General features: G+C 36.0%; 4 protein-coding genes across 4 annotated transcripts; all 4 read right to left on the bottom strand.

Annotated features, from left to right (window-relative positions):
* Positions 1-963: 963 nt before the first annotated feature.
* Positions 964-6506, bottom strand: LOC124434944 (protein dispatched homolog 1-like). Its single transcript, XM_046984896.1, has 6 exons — positions 6317-6506; positions 6067-6223; positions 4194-4357; positions 2425-4042; positions 1606-2260; positions 964-1335 (listed from the first exon to the last, which is right to left on the bottom strand). Exons 1-6 carry the CDS (start codon positions 6325-6327, stop codon positions 1151-1153), a joined length of 2790 nt encoding a protein of 929 aa, XP_046840852.1. The 5' UTR covers positions 6328-6506; the 3' UTR covers positions 964-1150.
* A 2787-nt stretch (positions 6507-9293) lies between these two features.
* LOC124434422 (protein dispatched homolog 1-like) lies at positions 9294-14047 on the bottom strand. Its single transcript, XM_046984316.1, has 6 exons — positions 13759-14047; positions 13509-13665; positions 12758-12921; positions 11037-12657; positions 10194-10848; positions 9294-9665 (listed from the first exon to the last, which is right to left on the bottom strand). The coding sequence occupies exons 1-6, from the start codon at positions 13767-13769 to the stop codon at positions 9481-9483; spliced, it is 2793 nt and encodes a 930-aa protein (XP_046840272.1). The 5' UTR covers positions 13770-14047; the 3' UTR covers positions 9294-9480.
* Positions 14048-14243: 196 nt separating this feature from the next.
* On the bottom strand, positions 14244-15575 carry LOC124434423. Its single transcript, XM_046984317.1, has 2 exons — positions 15342-15575; positions 14244-15259 (listed from the first exon to the last, which is right to left on the bottom strand). Exon 2 carries the CDS (start codon positions 15244-15246, stop codon positions 14662-14664), a length of 585 nt encoding a protein of 194 aa, XP_046840273.1. The 5' UTR covers positions 15247-15259; positions 15342-15575; the 3' UTR covers positions 14244-14661.
* Positions 15576-15673: 98 nt separating this feature from the next.
* On the bottom strand, positions 15674-22847 carry LOC124434421 (Down syndrome cell adhesion molecule-like). Its single transcript, XM_046984315.1, has 16 exons — positions 22411-22847; positions 21833-22120; positions 21178-21492; positions 20419-20700; positions 19981-20271; positions 19615-19884; positions 19159-19443; positions 18764-19030; positions 18420-18686; positions 17932-18222; positions 17575-17862; positions 17431-17501; positions 17088-17313; positions 16510-16806; positions 16102-16413; positions 15674-15898 (listed from the first exon to the last, which is right to left on the bottom strand). The coding sequence occupies exons 1-16, from the start codon at positions 22517-22519 to the stop codon at positions 15732-15734; spliced, it is 4026 nt and encodes a 1341-aa protein (XP_046840271.1). The 5' UTR covers positions 22520-22847; the 3' UTR covers positions 15674-15731.
* Positions 22848-22915: the final 68 nt, after the last annotated feature.

Here is a 22915-nt window from a genome sequence, read left to right as displayed (position 1 = left end):
GACTTTAATAATACCACAACTTTCGTAAGCCTTTGAATTTGTGTATATATATATATGAAGCTAAAACTTCATATAGTAGATGTTAACTAGCAGTGGAAGCTGGGTGCGATATCACACACAGTGGCTTAGGGGCCTCTCTCTGCGTACTCCGAGCAAAGCCTATCGCAGGTGACCTCGGGGTCTGATGGACGGAAGCTTGCTATTGCATCTCCCAAGTAGGATAGTGTGGAGGGGCCGAAATCTCCTACCGGAACGTTAACATGCGGCGTTCTAGTGCCTTAAATATCAGAAGGTATCGGGAAGCATGGCCCGAAAACGGGGTTTTTTGCTTTCGAATTTTATCTTTTTGTTTTACTTCTCATAAAATAAACCAAGCAATGTTTCTGTTAACTTCTTCGTTTTTTTTAAAAAACGAACTTTTGTGTTAGTTCCTAGTATTTAGTAAATAAACATACCAGTCATAATCAAAACTTGGGACTCAAGGAAGGTTTAAAGTTTCAAACAACAATATGGTTGTGCCGTATAAATTTCCGATGATGATGTATTCCTTTAGAAATCTATTGTCGTGAACACAGAAATAGTAGCATAGCGCCAATCAAACTTGTGTCTACTTGTCCATTACAGAAGATTACAGTTGTCACAGTTTTACAGGAGTTCTGACCTCTTTTTCCCATCCCTTCTGGTTTTTCATTTTCCTGCAATTTGGTGTAATTTCCCCCTGCACACGTATTGAATAAAATATACAAATGAAAAGTTCAATCCTCATCTAACCCTACCTATTGAGAAGTACGCCAAAATTTTTATTCTACATACCTACATCCAGTGACGCAGACAGACCGCTCATATATATAGTCATGCTATGAAATTTTTCTCCTTTCACTTAGTGTAAATAGAATAATTCTTTATAGAAATGAATGATATCAATTAACAAATTTTGCTTTTGCTAGAACATGTAGACAAGGATAAAGCTGAAACCAGTTAGAACAATTTAATATACTTTTTGTTTTTTCAATAAAGTTAGAGAGCAACGACGAAAACATTAAAATAATTACAATATTTTAAAAGCGAAACAGTTCCACAGTTTCGTACTCAGTAAAAATTTAACATCGAAAACAATTCAGAATCATTATCAACTTCAAGCAGATATTAACTAGCTGACCTCGCAGGAGAGACATTTGGTCGAAGTCATCTGTCCAAAATATCCAACAGGTCCAGCAAAATAGCACAATGACATAAAGAAAAATGTGGCAAATAACCAACTCATGGCCATCACCAGGGTAAGGAACTGACCAAGTTGAAAATAAGCCAATACTTCAGAAGGCATCATGAAAACGCCTGTGTGAAGAGAAAATATTATACGACGGTTCACATCTCATTGCAGCAAAACAATTTCCATCAGAATAAAAGTTGTTTTAATGTAACAACTGCCTCATACAACTAAAGATTAACGACATAAAAAACGCTGATATCACTAATTTACTCTAAACAACATATTAACTAAATACATCCACATAAGAAAATTATGAAAAGTTCTTTATGAGAACATACTCATGACGTTATGGTTATGGCCACGTGTCCTGTGACGTAATTTTAGAAATTACACACCTGCAACAAACGTTGTAAAGGCTGCTAGTGTTACAGCTGGTCCAATATGCTCGAGGGTACATTTGACTCTCTCCATTCTTTCATTACAATTAGAGACTTTATAGGCCACACCATAATGTAATGTAAAGTCAACAGATAAACCAACAGCAACAGAAATAACAATTGACTCGAGTATGTTTAACTCCCAACCGTTGATAACCAAAGAACCAATGGTCGATGACAGGACAAAAACAATCGTCAAGATGGCATAAAAACTGATCAACCAATTCAGAGTAGTGATTAACATAACAGAGAATGCGATGCTTAGTGAGACAGCAAGTGACGTAATGGTACTGCTACCCAGGTTTTCTTGTAAGGCATAAAATCTTAGTCGGGAGGTTGCCCATCCATTTCTTATACCTTCCGGTGCATTGTCCAATACAGTACGTGAAAATTCTTTAACATGTTTCCAAACTCTGTTAACAGTGTTGTAATCGTTTGTAAAATGAATATTTGTAGGAAACCACAAACCAAGTGCTTTTATCTTTTGTTTGTGAAGAAAGATATTGTTGCTATAAGGACCACAATTACTGTAAGTGTGATTCATTAAGCACTTCGTCAATTGTTCCTGGTCCAACGGTAACGGCCAATTGACTGGACAGGCTTGACGTAATGCCTGAAGACAAAAGTCGTGAATGAAAGTTAGACAGTTGTCCCAGTTTTCTCGCAAGGAACGCTGATATTAATGGCGTATAAAATATTTATTATAAAGAAAATAGGATAGGATAAACAACAATGCTTTGCTCAACGCATTTATTTTTAACTCACAGCTATACCTACCTCCGTATAGCACGACCAAGAGAAATCTTGTTCGAAAAAAGTTTGATTTCGTATCTTGGGACAGAGATCCTCAAACAACCATTTCTGGACCTGTAGGTCAAAAATATCAATTGTGGTGTCGTATTCAAGACTACCAAAGTTCTTTGGTTCCAAATAATTTCCGTTGTCTTGATCTTTAATTCCAAAAAACATGTAAATACGAAAAATGTTCCCTTCGGTAAGTTTGAGACGAAATTTGCTCTTGTATTTTAAGTCATACTGTTCTAAAATATGCGAGCTTGCAAACACTTGAAAATCGGATGATTTGGGTCTTTGTAGACCAGGATTTACCGTTACTGCACATATCATGCCAATGCCTAAGGCAAGAAACCCGATAAGCCATGCAGGATACACCCGCAAGCAGGCTGGAATCCACCTTTTGAAAATTTTCCCCAAAAAACAGGAGCATTTGCATCGCAATTTGATGCAAAACTCAAAGAACCGAGAACATGTTGACTGCTGACCTTGAGAAGCAATCGGCTCATTATTGGAATGCGTAGACTTATCATGGCAGTTAAGTTCAAACGATGCATTTTCATCGCCTTTTGAGGTATCCACACCAATGTTTCGCAACTGACGTCGTTTCTCCATTGCAACAACACCGGCTGGAAACCATGTGATCATTAAAAAATACATGATGAGAATTGTGGTTCCAGAAAAAATGCCGAACAGTCGAATAGCAGTAATATCCGAAACAACATTAGCATAAAATGCGGCAGATGTTGTAAAACTGGTGACGAACATTGCCAAGGCAGCGTGTCTCAAAGTGTACTCAATCCAATCCACTATAGTGCCATTGGGAAGTGCCGTTTTGGCCTGGGCCCAAATATCATTAAAGACAAACGCGTCATCAGCAGCGATGCCAACGAGAAACACAAATGCCAGTATGTTGAGGAATGGGAAAAAGGTTAGCCGAAATATTTGATGATAGATAAAGTATGCAGCAACAATGGACGTGATCACAGAAAATACCGTCATTGCCATTACAACCAAGGATTGTGTATACAACAACAATATTAATGCAACCATAGCAAATCCAATAGCTGGAAAAACTGCATCCATTATCAACTTGTAATTGAAATGATCAAATTTAAAATTACCAAAGTGAAATGCAACCAACTTGACACCATTTAATTGTGGCTTTTTCCCACCCTCAAGATGTTTTTTGTAGATATCACGAGCTACGTTGACGTCATACTTGGGGGATAAGGCAAGGGTTGTTGTGAGGGACTTTGATGTACGCAAGTAGTCGGTGTCAACCAGTAAATCAAAGACATTTTTGACAAACTCTTTATTTTCTCTGCATTGTAATGTTGAGCTTTGACTGTCCAGTTTTCTAGAAAAATATGCTGAAGAGCAGTTCTCCAAAAGTTCTTGGGCAAATGTCACGTCATTTTCTTCAATTTCAAGGCACGACGTTCGGTTACGAAGTAAGGCAATGTATGACCCCAAAGAAAGAGACTTACAATAACCAGGAGTAAAACCAACCACATCTTTTTCCAAATGACATATTGATTTTAAATCATTGACATTAAAAAGATTACCACCTGACTCATAAACACTTACAATTGAGGAATACCTTGAGAAAAAATAAAGTTTCAATGAAATGTTTATCCTTGATCTATACTGATCATCCAATAAATACTAAACACATTAAACATCCCATTGCAATCAATCAAACAACCATAGGTCTTTACACAGTTTCGTGCCAAATCTTGTAATGTAGTTACCTGTATTGAGACTTAGAACATTTAGAATTCATAGGTGGACTAGTGGAGTTTTTATTTAAACTTCTATCTGGACAGGTCAGTTCGCCAGCCTTAATTGCACTAAACAATGTATTTTGTTGGGTTACAACTCTCTTCATAATTTCTGTTCCACGGGGTTCAAAACCCTAATAAAAATAAAATCTTAATTAATATTGACTTCATGATGAAAGTCCTTAGACTAATTTTAAATATTGCAAAAATTTCAAATTTAACACAAAATAAAGAGCCTACGATGAACTTAAAAACTGGTTTATAAATCAAGAATTTTTTTAAAAACATTTTTTGCTCCATAAATTTATATGTTTCGTGTTTGCTTCAGCATTAGATGACATTGACTATGGAATTTTTATGTTTAAACTTACAATTGAAATTTCATCAAAACCTTTGAAAATTTTTCATTAATCCCAAGTTAAATATAGTTTTGTCAACAAAACTGAAGTAATCTTTTTATATGACAAGAGGGGTAGTATTATACCTTTAGTTACACTAATGAAAGTATTCGTAAAATTTTAGCATTTCCGGTGATTTCCCGTAGATTATTATAAACTAGAAGTTGCTATCGCAAGAGGGGACTGCTGCTCTGACCCCTTATCTGGAAAAAATTGCAGGGTTCAGCCATTTGATTTGTCCAGTAATTTATCGATATATTTGCGTACTTTTCTTCTTGTTTCTAAGTCTTTTTCAAATATATATAATTTGGTTAGTCGGCTTCCTCTGATCTTGTCGGTCAGATGAGAATAGAACAAGTTCTATTTCTATCCTCTTTTTTAGATTGACGGATCCGATTGTCGGAGACTAACTTTATATGTGCTCACACGATCCGTTTTTAGGATCCGACAAAATCGGATTGAGTGAACGGGCCTTAATCAAACGTGCCATACCTTATTTGGTATACATGCAAACAAAGGCACGCGTTCTGAAAATCGACGGTTGATTTCCGGCGAAAAATAGCTCATTTCATTTCACGTTTCAAATAATTTTAAAGATAAATTCATTACCATTTCGAACGAAAACAATTTTTTGATTCTTTTAAAGGTCTTCATGGTTTTGATTCTTTTGAGTCTTTAAATTGCTTTTTGATTAAAAGTATGATACTTTGTTTACTCAAACGATCAATCGAACGCATTTTTACAAACGTAGAAACGGACTATATTATAAAACTGTAGTTTTGTTTCCATTATTTCCTTTATAACATTTTGATAGAGCCTTTTTTCCGATGATTCTGTGCGACTGCGATAAAATGATGAAAAGTTATCGCAAAGAGCAAACGTTTCATCTTATTCATAATTCATATTTCATGGTTGAACTCGCACCATGCGTTTAAATTATTTTCGACGTTTTGTTAAATCCACACCGATATTTCAAGTAATAATAAAAGCTCGAACAAAAATAAATACATGCTTACACTACATTTTTCTCACCGTGTGACCATAGAGCGCAAGATAAAAAATGTGAACCGAGCTGGCTAAATACGGCACGGTGAACCCATTTCATGAGTTTTTCGCCAAACGAGATATGTATAATTGATGTCGGTAATCACTCGATTTTGGTATCTACTGTATTACGTTGTTTAGACCGCATATCTATTCGGATTCCAGACATTTAAAATCAAATAGAAACTTACAGGAAATCCGAAAGGTTTTACGCTGGTGCGTGGCAGCAATTATGTCTATTGTAGACAAAAGCTTATTGTACTTTGATATTCTCTGAATTTTATAATTCTTAGATATTCACTGAACCATCGATTCACAGAACGACGATTTAAGTTATAATATTACTTGTGCGTAAAAAAATAAACATTCCTATCATTCATGCGGTGAAATTAATAGATTACCTCAGTTGGTTCAGAAAAATTTGGCAATTTGACTCCAACAGACGGAGCAAACGAGAAGATCGCACACAAACAAAGAAATAATGGAGTCAGTATAAGAAATACAGAAGGATAGTTGTACAAAAAGATCGCATATCTTCGTAGGAGTGCGTTGAAGTACCTAGAACAATAATAGAACACTTAAACCTTGTTTAAATATAACATGGATGATTGAATTTGGCAACAAAACATGTAATTCATCGAATATATTTACCCGCTCAACATGATGAAATTTAAGACGATTTTAAACGAACCAAAAACGCTTTCGTATATCGCTCAAAAACTAATTGTTACTATCAAGTCGTCATACAACTTGGGAATAAACCAAATTACAATTTTATTGTTTCAAGTTACTGTCTTTAATTTACGTTGAGGACGGTTTGGTCCCACGTACAACATTCAACTACAACAACTTGTCTTTTTACCCTTATTTGTCTTTTTACTCTTTTTTTACTCTTTTTTACTCTTAACAACACCCTTTCAAACGTCACTTCCTGCTCCCCATTCCGTCCAAAGCGGCAATTCATACGGTAGCCACACCGGCTCCTAAATGGAAATTGCAACGTAGCAATCCATTTACAACCATATTAAGCTACCGTGAAACCTGGATAACACAACAAGAACATTACTCTCAAATTCTAAATTATTTAGATATATAAACTTCAACTGTCCATCTCAAGTAGACATAATTTAGTCACGGGACGGATCAAGGTTACCGTGTTCATCTTGTAATCTCCCTTTCGTTGATGTTTGGCTCTGGTCGATACTGTTGAACTAGTTTTTACCGCACATAACCGTCATTACTTGCTATTGCTTCTACAACGACACCTAACGGCCATTGTCCCCTTGGGTAGTTTTCGTCAGCTACAAGTACTAGATCTCCTTTTTTAAGATTCCATCTCGGTTTATACCATTTCTTTCTCTCCATTAATGTTGGTAAGTATTCTTTGAGTCATCTACGCCAAAAAACATTTGCTAAGTATTGAGCCTGCTTCCAATTCTTCTTACAGCACAAATCATTTTTGTCAAATAATCCTGGGGGTAAACTAGTACTTGCTCGTAATGCAATAAGTGGTTTGGAGTTAGAGGATCGCCATCGTCAGGACTGTCACTGTTGCGCGTGAGAGGTCTTGAATTCAGGATTAGAACCACCTGCAATCACGGTTTGCAGGACTTCGTCTGAAACTACTTGTTCTTTGAGAATTGCTTTGAGGATTTGTCTAACAGATCGTATCATTCTCTCCCATACGCCTCCCATATGGCTCGCTAAAGGCGGGTTAAAGTGCCACTTAATTCTTCTTTACGTACAAAATTTGTCCACTTTACTTTGATCCCATTATTCAATTCCTTTGTTCAATTCGTTGTTAGCACTCACAAAATTTGTTCCTCTATCACTCCTGATTTGCTCGGGACATCCTCGCATGCTAATAAATCTCCTGAGAACGTTGATCATCGAGTCTGTATCCAAGGAATGAGCTATTTCTATATGGATTGCTCGGGTCGTGAAACATGTGAAAAGGCAACCATATCTTTTCACCAACGATCTACCTCTTTTCATCAGCATGGGTCCAAAATAATCGATTCCTACTATAGTAAAAGGAGGTTTTTGAGGTGTCACTCGGCTTTCTGGTAGATCTGACATTAGCTGCTCACCCAAACGAGCCTTTCTTCTTTGACAAGCTAGGCAACTTCGTACTACGCGTCGAACTGCTGTTCTTCCTTTAATTATCCAGAATTCCTTTCTTAGTGATGATAAGACGGATTCTTGACCCATATGACCAACTTCAGCATGATGTTAACGAATTATCATATCTGTGACGGGATGCTTAAAGGGTAGAATAATAGGATGTTTTGATTTCCCATTGATTGGCGCATTATCAAGCCTGCCTCCAACCTTTAGTAAGCCGTTCACCATCATTGGATTTAATTGTCGAATGGAGATTCCTGATTTTCTGAGTAGTGCCTTGTCAAGCTCCTTACTATTTCCTGGAACTGCAAACAGTTTCAGTTCTTGAGAGAATGTGGTGTTCTGTACATGTGCGAAGATCTCCCAATTCTTCCATTGTTAGTCGTCCAACTTTATATTCCCATTCCAAGTGAGGACCAGCCCAAGTTCATGGCAACGACCAAATGTGTGTACTAGTACCGATTATAGAGTAATTTGCTCGCTCAGTCACAAATTTTAGATAAATCATCTGCGCATGCGCAGTCTGCTTGAGCTTGCGCAGTCGACTTGACCAGCTACCGAGGTTCATGCTCATGGCAACGATCAATTGCACCTACTAGCACCGATTTTGAAGTAAATAGCATGCTTAGTAACAATTTAAGAGAAAAATCATCTGCGCATGCTCAGTCCACTCGACTAAATGTTCATAGTCATGGCAACGACTAACTATATGTACTTGCACTACATTTGTGGCAGTTAGCTCACTTAATCGTAAATTATCAAAGAAATAATCTGGGCATGCGCAGTAGTGACTTTAATAATACCACAACTTTCGTAAGCCTTTGAATTTGTGTATATATATATATATATATATGAAGCTAAAACTTCATATAGTAGATGTTAACTAGCAGTGGAAGCTGGGTGCGATATAGTATGCAGTGGCTTAGGAGCCCACACTTAGTATGCAGTGGCTTAGGAGCCCACACTTAATATTTAGTAAATAAACATACCAGTCATAATCAAAACTTGGGACTCAAGAATGGTTTAAAGTTTCAAACAACAATATGGTTGTGCCGTATAAATTTCCGATGATGATGTATTCCTTTAGAAATCTATTGTCGTGAACACAGAAATAGTAGCATAGCGCCAATCAAACTTGTGTCTACTTGTCCATTACTATTGTCACAGTTTTACTGGAGGCAACTAGTAATGGTTTACTGCCCTCTTTTTTCCCATTGTTTCTGGTTCTTCATTTTCCTGCAATTTGGTGTAATTTCCCCCTGCACACGTATTGAATAAAATATACAAATGGAAAATTTAATCCTCAACTAACCCTACCTATTGAGAATTACGCCAAAATTTTTATTCTACATACCTACATCCAGTGACGCAGACAGACCGCTCATATATATAGTCATGCTATGAAATTTTTCTCCTTTCACTTAGTGTAAATAGAATAATTTTTTATAGAAATGAATGATATCAATTAACAAATTTTGCTTTTGCTAGAACATGTAGACAAGGATAAAGCTGAAACCAGTTAGAACAATTTAATATACTTTTTGTTTTTTCAATAAAGTTAGAGAGCAACGACGAAAACATTAAAATAATTACAATATTTTAAAAGCGAAACAGTTCCACAGTTTCGTACTCAGTAAAAATTTAACATCGAAAACAATTCAGAATCATTATCAACTTCAAGCAGATATTAACTAGCTGACCTCGCAGGAGAGACATTTGGTCGAAGTCATCTGTCCAAAATATCCAACAGGTCCAGCAAAATAGCACAATGACATAAAGAAAAATGTGGCAAATAACCAACTCATGGCCATCACCAGGGTAAGGAACTGACCAAGTTGAAAATAAGCCAATACTTCAGAAGGCATCATGAAAACACCTGTGTGAAGAGAAAATATTATACGACGGTTCACATCTCATTGCAGCAAAACAATTTCCATCAGAATAAAAGTTGTTTTAATGTAACAACTGCCTCATACAACTAAAGATTAACGACATAAAAACGCTGACATCACTAATTTACTCTAAACAACATATTAACTAAATAAAGTAAATGGTTTGAACCCGGGAGTATCGTTACATGTTTGTAAATGTCGATCGCCCAGGTTGGTATTGTCCTGAGAAGGACTGTTTTTGTTGTTGTTGACTGACGTTTCGACAACCTTAGCGGTAGTCATCTTCAGAGTCAAAAGACTCTGACTCAAAAGACTACCGCTAAGGTTGTCGAAACGTCAGTCAACAACAAAAAGAGTCCTTCTCAGGTCTATAACAACCTGGACGATCGACATTTACAAACATATATTAACTAAATATATCTACATAAGAAAATTATGAAAAGTTCTTTATGAGAGCATACTCATGACGTTATGGCCACGTGTCCTGTGACGTAATTTTAGAAATTACACACCTGCAACAAACGTTGTAAAGGCTGCTAGTGTTACAGCTGGTCCAATATGCTCGAGGGTACATTTGACTCTCTCAATTCTTTCATTACAATTAGAGACTTTATAGGCCACACCATAATGTAATGTAAAGTCAACAGATAAACCAACAGCAACAGAAATAACAATTGACTCGAGTATGTTTAACTCCCAACCGTTGATAACCAAAGAACCGATGGTCGATGACAGGACAAAAACAATCGTCAATATGGCATAAAAACTGATCAACCAATTCAGAGTAGTGATTAACATAACAGAGAATGCAATGCTTAGTGAGACAGCAAGTGACGAAACGGTACTGCTACCCAGGTTTTCTTGTAAGGCATAAAATCTTAGTCGGGAGGTTGCCCATCCATTTCTTATACCTTCCGGTGCATTGTCCAATACAGTACGTGAAAATTCTTTAACATGTTTCCAAACTCTGTTAACAGTGTTGTAATCGTTTGCAAAATGAATATTTGTAGGAAACCACAAACCAAGTGCTTTTATCTTTTGTTTGTGAAGAAAGATATTGTTACTATAAGGACCACAATTACTGTAAGTGTGACTCATTAAGCACTTCGTCAATTGTTCCTGGTCCAACGGTAACGGCCAATTGACTGGACAGGCTTGACGTAATGCCTGAAGACAAAAGTCGTGAATGAAAGTTAGACAATTGTCCCAGTTTTCTCGCAAGGAACGCTGATATTAATGGCGTATAAAATATTTATTATAAAGAAAAAGAAAAAGCTACCTGTACACATGATCATATACGATAAACAACAATTCTTTGCCCAACGCATTTATTTTTAACTCACAGCTATACCTACCTCCGTATAGCACGACCAAGAGAAATCTTGTTCGAAAAAAGTTTGATTTCTTATCTTGGGACAAAGATCCTCAAACAACCATTTCTGGACCTGTAGGTCAAAAATATCAATTGTGGTGTCGTATTCAAGGCTACCAAAGTTCTTTGGTTCCAAATAATTTCCGTTGTCTTGATCTTTAATTCCAAAAAACATGTATATACGAAAAATGTTCCCTTCTGTAAGTTTGAGACGAAACTTGCTCTTGTATTTTAAGTCATACTGTTCTAAAATATGCGAGCTTGCAAACACCTGAAAATCGGATGATTTGGGTCTTTGTAGACCAGGATTTACCGTTACTGCACATATCATGCCAATGCCTAAGGCAAGAAACCCGATAAGCCATGCAGGATACACCCGCAAGCAGGCTGGAATCCACCTTTTGAAAATTTTCCCCATAAAACAGGAACATTTGCATCGCAATTTGATGTAAAACTCAATGAACCGAGAACATGTTGACTTCTGACCTTGAGAAGCAATCGGCTCATCATTGGAATGCGTAGACTTATCATCGCAGTCAAGTTCAAACGATGCATTTTCATCGCCTTTTGAGGTATCCACACCAACGCTTCGCAACTGACGTCGTTTCTCCATCGAAACAACACCGGCTGGAAACCATGTGATCATTAAAAAATACATGATGAGAATTGAGGTTCCAGAAAAAATGCCGAACAGTCGAATAGCAGTAATATCTGAAACAACATTAGCATAAAATGCGGCAGATGTTGTAAAACTGGTGACGAACATTGCCAAGGCAGCGTGTCTCAAAGTGTACTCAATCCAATCCACTATAGTGCCATTGGGAAGTGCCGTTTTGGCCTGGGCCCAAATATCATTAAAGACAAACGCGTCATCAGCAGCGATGCCAACGAGAAACACAAATGCCAGTATGTTGAGGAATGGGAAAAAGGTTAGCCGAAATATTTGATGATAGATAAAGTATGCAGCAACAATGGACGTGATCACAGAAAATACCGTCATTGCCATTACAACCAAGGATTGTGTATACAACAACAATATTAAAGCAACCATAGCAAGACCAAAAGCTGGAAAAACTGCATCCATTATCAACTTGTAATTGAAATGATCAAATTTGAAATTACCAAAGTGAAATGCAACCAACTTGACACCATTTAATTGTGGCTTTTTCCCACCCTCAAGATGTTTTCTGTAGATATCACGAGCTACATTGACGTCATAATACTTGGGGGATAAGGCAAGGGTTGTTGTGAGGGACTTTGATGTACGCAAGTAGTCGGTGTCAACCAGTAAATCAAAGACGTTTTTGACAAATTCTTTATTTTCTCTGCATTGTAATGTTGAGCTTTGACTGTCCAGTTTTCTAGAAAAATATGCTGAAGAGCAGTTCTCCAAAAGTTCTTGGGCAAATGTCACATCATTTTCTTCAATTTCAAGGCACGACGTTCGGTTACGAAGTAAGGCAATGTATGATCCCAAAGAAAGAGACTTACAATTACCAGGAGTAAAACCAACCACATCTTTTTCCAAATGACATATTGATTTTAAATCATTGACATTAAAAAGATTACCACCTGACTCATAAACACTTACAATTGAGAAATCCCTTGAGAAAAAATAAAGTTTAAATTAAACATCCCATTGCAATCAATCAAACAACCATAGGTCTTTACACAGTTCTGTGCCAAATCTTGTAATGTAGTTACCTGTATTCAGACTTCAAACATTCTGCAATCATAGGTGGACTAGTGGAGTTTTTATTTAAACTTCCATCTGGACAGGTCAGTTCGCCAGCCTGAATTGCACTAAACAGTGTATTTTGTTGGGTTACAACTCTCTTCATAATTTCTGTTCCACGGGGTTCAAAACCCTAATAAAAATAAAATCTTAATTAATGTTGACTTCATGATGAAACTCCTTAGACTAATTTTAAATATTGCAAAAATTTCAAATTTAACACAAAATAAAGAGCCTACGATGAACTTAAAAACTGGTTTATAAATCAAGAATTTTTTAAAACATTTTTGCTCCATAAATTTATATGTTTCGTGTTTGCTTCAGCATTAGATGACATTGACTATGGAATTTTCATGTTTAAATTTACAATTCAAATTTCATCAAAACCTTTGAAAATTTTTCATTAATCCCAAGTTAAATATAGTTTTGTCAAGAAAACTGAAGTAATCTTTTTGTATGACAAGAGGGGTAAGAGGGTAGTATTATGCCTGTAGTTACACTAAGGAAAGTATTCGTAAAATTTTGGCATTTCCCGTAGATAATTATAAATTATGTCTATTGTAGACAAAACTTTATTGTACTTTGATATTCACTGAATTTTATAATTCTTACATATTCACTGAACCATCGATTCACAGAACGACGATTTAAGTTATAATATTACTTGTGCGTAAAAAAATAAACATTCCTATCATTCATGCGGTGAAATTAATAGATTACCTCAGTTGGTTCGGAAAAATTTGGTAATTTGACTCCAACGGACGGAGCAAACGAGAAGATCGCACACAAACAAAGAAATAATGGAGTCAGTATAAGAAATACAGAAGGATAGTTGTACAAAAAGATCGCATATCTTCGTAGGAGTGCGTTGAAGTACCTAGAACAATAATAGAACACTTAAACCTCGTTTAAATATAACATGGATGATTGAATTTGGCAACAAAACATGTAATTCATCGAATATATTTACCCGCTCAACATGATGAAATTTAAGACTATTTTAAACGAACCAAAAACGCTTTCGTATATCGCTCAAAAACTAATTAAACTGCCTCTCATCGACAAATAAATAGTTTTATGATGTGTACATACTACATATACGACGACAAACATGCTCAGCCAATAATAAATCATCAGCTGCTGCAATTTTTACTGCCATGGTTACGTCCATTGTTACGTCTGTTACGGTTACGACGTTGTATTTTAGTTCAATGGGTTACGACCATTGGTTATGACGGACTTAAGTTTACAACCAGTGGTTACGACGCGTCATCACACTGCATGTCATGCACTAACAGAAAAATATAGTTTAAGTCGGCCATACACTCAACTTATTTAATCTAAACTTGGTTTCACAAACAAACTTTTATCTGGCTGTATAATTCAAAGTTTCCCGCCGATGTATGACGTTTCCCGACTTGTAGAGCAAAAAACGTAAACAAAACAAATAAACAATTCAAAAAAGGTAAAGCAACTGGGAAATGCTCTATTCTATTTTCAAAAACAGACTTAGACATATTTCTACAATTTGTTTTAAAAAGTGATTTGTCAGTTATGCTAGCACGCAACACTTGCCCAGCCTTGGTCCATCACAAAGCAAATGATCAGTATTTTGAAAAACGAACTTCACAAGAAAAGAAACAAAAACTAAACATATGGCTATAACTTAGTTTGAAAATTTATATACGGTGACTAGCAGTGTAAAGTTTAGGGGTTATTGGTTTGCTATAGAGTGGGGCGTTATTAGTAGAGGGGCTCATCTAATTACAAAAATTTTGCTAAATAAATGGCTCAAAATTGAAATGTTCGCCACCAGTCAGTAAAGTAAATAAAAGACAAAAACAAAACATCTTTTTCTTCAGAGCTAAACAAATTAAAAATCAGTGACTTCGTTTGTGTATGTATGCAAAATATCAACATCGTCATAATCTGAATATTCCGGGGGAGGCGGTGGTAGAAATAAAATTTCCTGTGACAGTAAATCCTGCTGTGACTTATTGTCTTCAGCACCAACATCATTATTATGTTCATCATCTTGTTGAGAAGTTTCAATTTTTGTTGTTTCGTACAGTGGATTAATAGTTGTATACGAATCTATTGAAGCATCTTCCTGGTCATTTTTTCTCCTCTCATTGTATAAAGTGTTTACAAATTGATGCCGTGATTCTTCAGACGGTTGTGAAGGAGGAAGTTCAGCAGGTATTACAGTTGCTGGATCCACACCGATTTCAGCAACAGACGAATATGGTGCGTCGTAAAAGCTTGCATCAGATCCGAGAGATGGCGAGTTACTTCTGAGACGCATTAATGGAGAGCCATCACTGGTGATACCAGTTGCTGCAAAAGTGTTATTTGGATTTACATGACTATGTATGCTGCTAGACTCAACAGAATACGTGCGATTATCTTTGGAGCCCAAAGATACGTTTGACGAATCGTCATCATTGAATGATCCCATTTGAAAGGATTTTCTTAGGAAGAAAAAAAACAAAACATGTCTGAATTAGAGTTGATGCGAAGAGCATAAAAAACGTCACTAAACGATGTTCAAACCTTTGAAAATTGAAATTCTCTTTTGTTTGTTCTATAAACGAAAAAATATATTTAGTAAACTGTTGCACTATAAGACCAGGCACATGTTTAGTCTATTCGAGCAAAAATCCTGGAGTAACACAATCAACCAGCGTTTTGATGTGTAACACAAGCACAATAAGAAAATTAGTTTTTCATGCACTTATCAATGTTTTTCATGAGGGGAAAACGGGCAACTTACTTAAACTTGAAAAATTAGTAAAACAAGCTCGTACGAGCAGGGAATTTTGACGTCTAAAAGCAGCTCTGTAGTTTTTGTCTCCAACAAATTATCAAAACCTAGAGTGGTTTCATTCACACCTCTCATTCAGAGATAGCTTTCGTTTTCTAACAGAAATAATCATAAACTTTCTAACCTTGTTTTTTTCTATTTCTCCGACGTATGCAGCAACAAATTAAAATAATGAATAACAAAATTAGAAACAGCAGTGACCCACCAATAATCAAAGGAAAATGATCATTAAAAATTGACGTTGTTTTTTTCTCACTAGTTTTGGCCATCTCAATCTTGGTGAGATCTACAAATGAAAACAAGGAAGATGAAAAACATAATCAAAAACATCAAAAAAAAGCAAAGCATTGTAGGGTCTTCCTTTATTGTCAAAAATATCTTGATTTATTGTTGTTTGCTTTTGCATTCATCAACGCTTGTACTAAAAAAACAGGCCTCCTTCCAACAAGCTGTGGTTTATATCACATATTGAAAAAATCAAGATCTTACTAGTAGAAAAGGTCAAAGGATTAGAACAAGATCCAAGCCCCACGCTAGTTCGCGCGGCAACGCAGGCAATATACGTCACATTGCCATACACAATCTCAAATTCAGCACGAGTCTCTTTTGTTGCTACTTCCCATGAGCCTCTGGTAACATTGTAAGACGTTACATTATTTTCAGAACTTCGTATAGTAGTTGTGTAATTCACATAGGTTATATAGCCCATAATGATTCCATTCTTTACAAGTGGAGGATTCCAGGTAAAAACTACGGATGTCTTGGTGATATTGTAGGTAAGTCGATGGATGACATCAGGATCTGCGTGGATAATTGACAAGATATTTATTATGAGATATGTTGACCAAAAACATTTCAGGATCATTGAAGAAGTGACAAATCATCGCTAAAACTTACAACTTTCCAAAGTTTTGTTAAAAACGTCTTCACTGTATGGTCCAGGACCAATTTTCGTGAATGCGCGAATTCTTACGTCATAACCAGTGAATGGCGTCAATCCAGACAACACGACACTCGTCGTATTTGCAACATTGAAAATTCTTGCAAGTTTTGTCGACCCACTCTCCTTGTATAATACATCGTAGCCAAGTATAACGCCATTTTGAGTCTCCAAAGATGGCCGTGTCCAACTCACTAACAGGCTTCTTGAAGATATTGCCATGACAACAATGTCGCGTGGTTTTCCTGAAGGCACTGCGGGAAGATGAAGAATTCATCTTTGATTTTTTTGTTTGATTACGTAGGTGTAAATTATTTACAGAATGCATACATAATGGGATAAATAAAAGGACAGCTTACAAACATAAAATAAATGTTTACATATGTTGAAAAGACGCATCTAAAAAAGCTTTTACACAGTAAACAAAAACATATCCAAACAAAAATAAGCTTATATGACAAGCTTATAAAGGTTATTTGCTTGGCTAGACTTGGGCACTGACTGCCATAATTTTTATCAATTTCAACATACATACCATCCTCCATAGTCATTGACATTTTCCATTCACTCCATGGTCCAATGGCAACAGTTGCTGCAGCAACTCTTATGTCATATTTTGACCATGGTTTTAACCCTGTTATGTTGTACACAAGTGTGTTATTACCATCAGCATAAACAAGCATTACGTCTTTATCGTTCATCGTTTTAAATTGCAGATAATATCCTCGAATGATACCGTTTTTAGAGTCCGCTGGAATATCCTGGTAAATAAAATAACTTTTAGTGAAATTTCAGCTGGGCAAGTAATCGTTTTCCCATACCTAATGTTTATAAAAATAAAAAAAGTTCTGTAACAGTAAGTCATAAAAAAAACCAACCTGCCATTTGGCCATAATCGAATGAGGACCCAGAGCAATTAATGACAAAAGCTTCGGAGAGGAACTTGGCGCTAATGAAGAAAATGATTAAGTATGAATATACATGGTCGAAAGGAAACCTTAAGAGGTCACTAAAGACAAAACCTGATTCTCCAGTACGACAACTTGTATTGGAGGAGAAATTTCCCCATAGCAATGTTCCATCACGTATTGTTGCTGCTTTAACTTTAAATGTGTACCACGTGAATGATTTAAGATGAAACATGTAGTGTATCAACATGGAAACGTGAAGATCAGCTTTGAAACTACTATTGTTATATTCAACTAGGTAATTGCGAATTATGCCATTTGGATTGGTGGGTTCATTCCATTCAAGAAATATTGTACTATGATTTAATGCTTGGCATCGTAGACGTAGTGGTTGTGACGGATCTTAAAAAGAACAAGTATATGATTGAATACTGATAATTCAGCGCCAGGTGTTAATAAATTTAAACTTACAGTCTTCAAGAGTTCGAGCCCATATCGTGTCACTCGGTTCACTCCATCCGACTTTGTTAGCAGCATAAACTCTAACATAATATAATGTGTATGCTTGCAAATTGCGTACAGTAAAGTTCTCACTTTTTATCAGCATCGACACATCACGCCATTCAAGCGACATGTTCACATTAAATTGGACCTTGTAGAAAATGATTGGAGTATTACCATCAAAGTCGGGCATCCAAATAATGTGAAGAGAATCATACGAAGTATTGATAATCTTGACGTAAATTGGTTTGTTTGGAGGAACTGTAAGATAATCATAATGATCATTAGAAACAATTAAAACGTCGAGTGACCCTATAAATCCACCTGTGAATATGACTATTAGAAAGAGCCTGGGACCTAGGTCAGTTAAATGATGGTGGTTTAGTTCTGGAAACAAGCTGAACACATAAAGAGTGGAAATTTTCAACTCTAGGAAATATTACTGCCCGTTTACAGACCTTCAACGATGAGCTGCCGTATTTTGAATGTTGAGTTAATAATGTTGAACGCTTTACAAGTATAGAGCCCAGTATCGTTGTGATCCGTATTAATGATGGTTAACCTCTCTTCTACTCCATTTATCCTTTTGTTGTACAAAATGGGAACTCCATCTTTATACCATGATATCCGGGGTGTCGGTACTCCAAATGCCTCACATATGAAAGAAATATTTTGACGCCATTCCACTCTAGACGGCCCAACTATTCGTTGAATTTCAGGTGACACTGAAACGAGATATTTATAACCTTTCTTAAAAAGGGGAAATATTCACGCGAAATAAATTTGATGTTCATTTCCCAACCTTGCACGGTTAAGTAACCAGACGATGATGCATTTTTCAAGCTATTCCCTACATTACAAATGTATATCCCAGTGTCATTTATTGTAACCCTACGTATCCTCAACAATCCAGCAATAACAGTTATTCTACTGGTGTTGGTCATTAGTAATCCATATCTGAGCCACGTGATAAAGGGAACAGGGTTGCCATAGCCACTGCACGTCATTATAGCCACGCCACTTTCATTTACCGTAATATTACGTGGAGAGTGCACAACACGAGCGGGAACTGAAATAGTTTTCGAAAATAAATAAATTATTGGCAAATAACAGGCACTGTAAAGGCTGCGTTGTTTATTCAGGACTGTTCACACGTGACGAACATTTTATTTAAAATGAAAAAATAAATAATCATACCTAAAACTTCTAAACTTGCAGAAAAATTTTGAGTCCCGACAATGTTTTTACCAACACAAACGAACGCGCCATTGTCCTGTTCAGTTACATTAACCACAATCAACGAATCACCTCTTTGAATGTATCGAGATAAATTCTTGTCAATCACAAACATCGTCTTATCTGATCGTATAAAATACCACTTTACTAGAGGAGACGGGCTACCAGAAAAGCGGCAGGAAAATGTAGCGTTCTTTCCATATACTTCAGCAATGCTACGAGGTTTGATAGTAATATTTGGAGAAGCTATATTTAAATATAAATTTCGTCAAAGAAAATAACGCCAAGAAATTATTATATTAGCTAATAAATCATAAATGCAATCATCATTCTTGTACTCTGATCTTTTGCCTTGATCGATCAGGAGTGATTTTATGATGAAATTTAATGAAAATGACAAAAAGTTTCACCACGTACTATAAACAACAACATTTGCAAAAGCATTACGAATCCCAGCAACATTCTTAGCAGAACATTTGTATTGTCCAAAGTCTTGTACATCTATAAGGTAGAGCACTAAGCTACCATTATCATAAAGAGACAACCGTGAACTGTTGCCAAGCAACTTATTATCATGGTACCACGTGACATGAGGCATTGGAAAGCCAGCGACAATGCAGATCAGTCGTAAAGTAGACCCCCTAACAACGGCCTTGTCAGACGGTTTGGTTAGGAAATATGGAGGAACTGAAAATAGAAGAAAAGAAAGATCAAAGACAAGTGCTGTGCTAAATTTTGTGCACATAAACTCAATTATATAAACAAAAATATTTCCTCATTTACCGTTGACAGTGAGATAAGCTACTCTTGAAGCTCGTGTCTCCATTGAATACACACTTTTAACTTGACAAAAATAAGCACCTTGATCATCACTTAAGACAGGAGAAATAAGCAATCTACCAGATGTGGGTGACGAATTGTATCTACTTCCGCTGCTGATTGGTTTATAATTTTTATACCAAGTATATTTCAACCTTTTAGGATGATGTTCAGGTGGATCACATGTCATCGCTACTCTGCTTCCGTTGATGACCGTCTGATTCATAGGATCTTGCTTGAAATAAAAGTCAATATCTAAAAGATACACACATTGAATTCATGTTTATTTTTCTCTCGTGCAACGTAAAAACATCTTTTAATTATATCGTTCGTTCATCATACATTAAATAAAGTCTATTGTCGCAACAAAACCATTTCAAATAAGGCGTACAAAAGACGTACAGGCAACAGTTAGGAAAACATCCGAGCTTGTCACAGATCCTTTATCATTTGTAGCGTTGCACGAATATAGTCCATTATCTTTTATGGTTAAAGATTTGAAAATCAGAGAACCATTCTTATACACCATTCTATTGGAGTCGTTAATCACACGCATGTTGTCATGAAGCCAAAATATCACAGGATCTGGTACACCAACAATAAAGCAATCAATCCTTAATGGTCGACGAATTGGAGCCAAGGTGTTCACTGGATGGATATAAATTTGTGGATGGTCGTTTGATGCTGTATATAATACAAAATAAAACTTTACATTACAATATACAGTTATTAAAAATAATTTAAGAAGAATTCTATAACGGATATCAGTTATTTTTAGGAGTTTTTACCAAAAGGCAGTAATGAACTTCAGGGGGGTGCCAGATGATTTTTTTGGCACAGCCTAAGTAACTTTCACCCCCCCCTTAACTTTACATGACCATTCTCAATACAAGTAACAATACTAAAAATGGAGCTTCCTTTAAATCTGTTTGACAAAACATGATACTTTTTTTCATTTAAGCTTGTATCGCAAATTTGATCGTGAAAGATTGTTTTAAATAGAAATATAACCGAATGAAACTATACTTCATTCTAATTTGAACAAAGGCATGTCTGCAAAAAATAAATTGAGACTCAGAGCAAAGAAGTCACCGTAAACGAAAATTACAAACTTACGCTGTACAATTACAAACTTACGTACAGCTAAAATTACAAACTTACGCAGTACAGTTAGCCGAGCTCTTTGGCTGACTTGTGGCTCGTCAAGCAAGAGTGGATTTAAAGCAACACATCTGTAATAAGCAGTATCCCTAAAAATCGACACATTCTTCAACAGTAAAGTAGACGAGGTTGCGTTACGATCCTTTAAAATGTTTTGTGCCGTTATATCATTCTTTTCTTTTAATGCTTCACCATCCTTTTCCCATGATACAGTTGCAAATGGTTGACTAGGACCGCTAGTACATGTCAGGATAACCGATTCATGTTCGCGGACACTTTCTGATAACGGGGAAGAGATAAACGTCGGACGAATATCTAAATACATAAAGGAATCATACTGTATAGCGTGTGTGCAAAATAGACAATAGGAGGTGTTAAATCGTTTTTGAATGTGTTGTGTAATTTATTATTTTACAGCTGAAAAAGCAAGCAATGCATTTAATTTTGATTGCTAAATATGAAGTGTTACACTTGTTATTTACATTTTTTATGACAATAACATGGTTGCATGCAGATGTGTGTAAATATACTAAATAACTCCCTCCCTATACCACGGTCACATATAGTAAATATTTTCCTTCCACTTCCCTTCAGTAATTCAATATCACCAACAATTTTATCCAATGACAAATATGTGATGATAATTTTAACTTACAAGCAAGGGTTATGTGAGCTGGATTGTTGGAATAAATGGTTTTACGTGTTCTGCGATAATATGCAGCGCAAAAATAAACATTTTCATCATCAGTCCCCACACTGCGAAAAAACAACGAATGGTTGGATAACAACTGATATGATTTGTTGTTGTAGTCGTGAATCCATGATGATTGGTATCCTTTCTTCCATTGAATTATCACATCCACAGTTTTAATGTTCGTTTGACAATCGAGGATTGCAGAACTTCCTCGTCTCACGATTATACTTTTTGGTTCTAGGGTAAAATCTAAGAATAATAACAAGTTAATTAAGGCGTGAGAACAAGTCAATATCAGTTCATAACCATTTATATATAGTTAATATTCATTTTTAACAATTGAAGCAGCATTAACATCATTGTATTTTAAAATAAATACTAATTTAATCAACACACTGTCGTGATAGGTATGTTACTGGTACAGTACGGCGATCTATAGCTGTGTATGATGGTCTAAGTTAAGACCATGAATGAATTTAACACAGAACATCACACACAAAATTTGGATCGTTAAGACACACAAAACTTAGATAACTTACGCAAATTCTGCAATAAAACTTGAGGAAGAAACGAGAGTAAAAATAAGACCATAATACATAAATGCCCAACCATTTTAAATCCAAACTTTGACAAACAAAGACCTTGCATAGCAACAGACTACCGATGTTGTATGGACGACAGATATTATGCTTTATTGACAAACTAACAGTTTGTTCATCATTTTATTGTGAGTTTCATCTTATATTAAATGAATGAAGCGTCTAAATCAAGCTGTTTATTTACAAAGTTATTTGTCGTTGCTAAGCAAGTACGTAGCAACAAAGGAATTTCAACAATGAAGGTACTTGTACTTCATTGTGTGTACATAAAACATGGCAGAGGTCACATGGAAGATGTATCCTTTAGTTCAGGGGTCTCCAAACTTTACAGCCAGAGGGCCACATGAACTTTCATTCAGCATGTTGAGGGCCGACGAACCGTATACCTCTGGTCAAAGAGCGAATATTTTAATAAAACTCTTTCTAGTTGGCTTGCGTCATAACG

Source organism: Xenia sp. Carnegie-2017, unplaced genomic scaffold (assembly GCF_021976095.1).
Source record: "Xenia sp. Carnegie-2017 unplaced genomic scaffold, XeniaSp_v1 HiC_scaffold_14, whole genome shotgun sequence".
Lineage (NCBI taxonomy): Eukaryota > Metazoa > Cnidaria > Anthozoa > Malacalcyonacea > Xeniidae > Xenia > Xenia sp. Carnegie-2017.
Note: the sequence above shows the minus strand (reverse complement) of the source record. Positions and strands in the feature narration are given on the sequence as shown.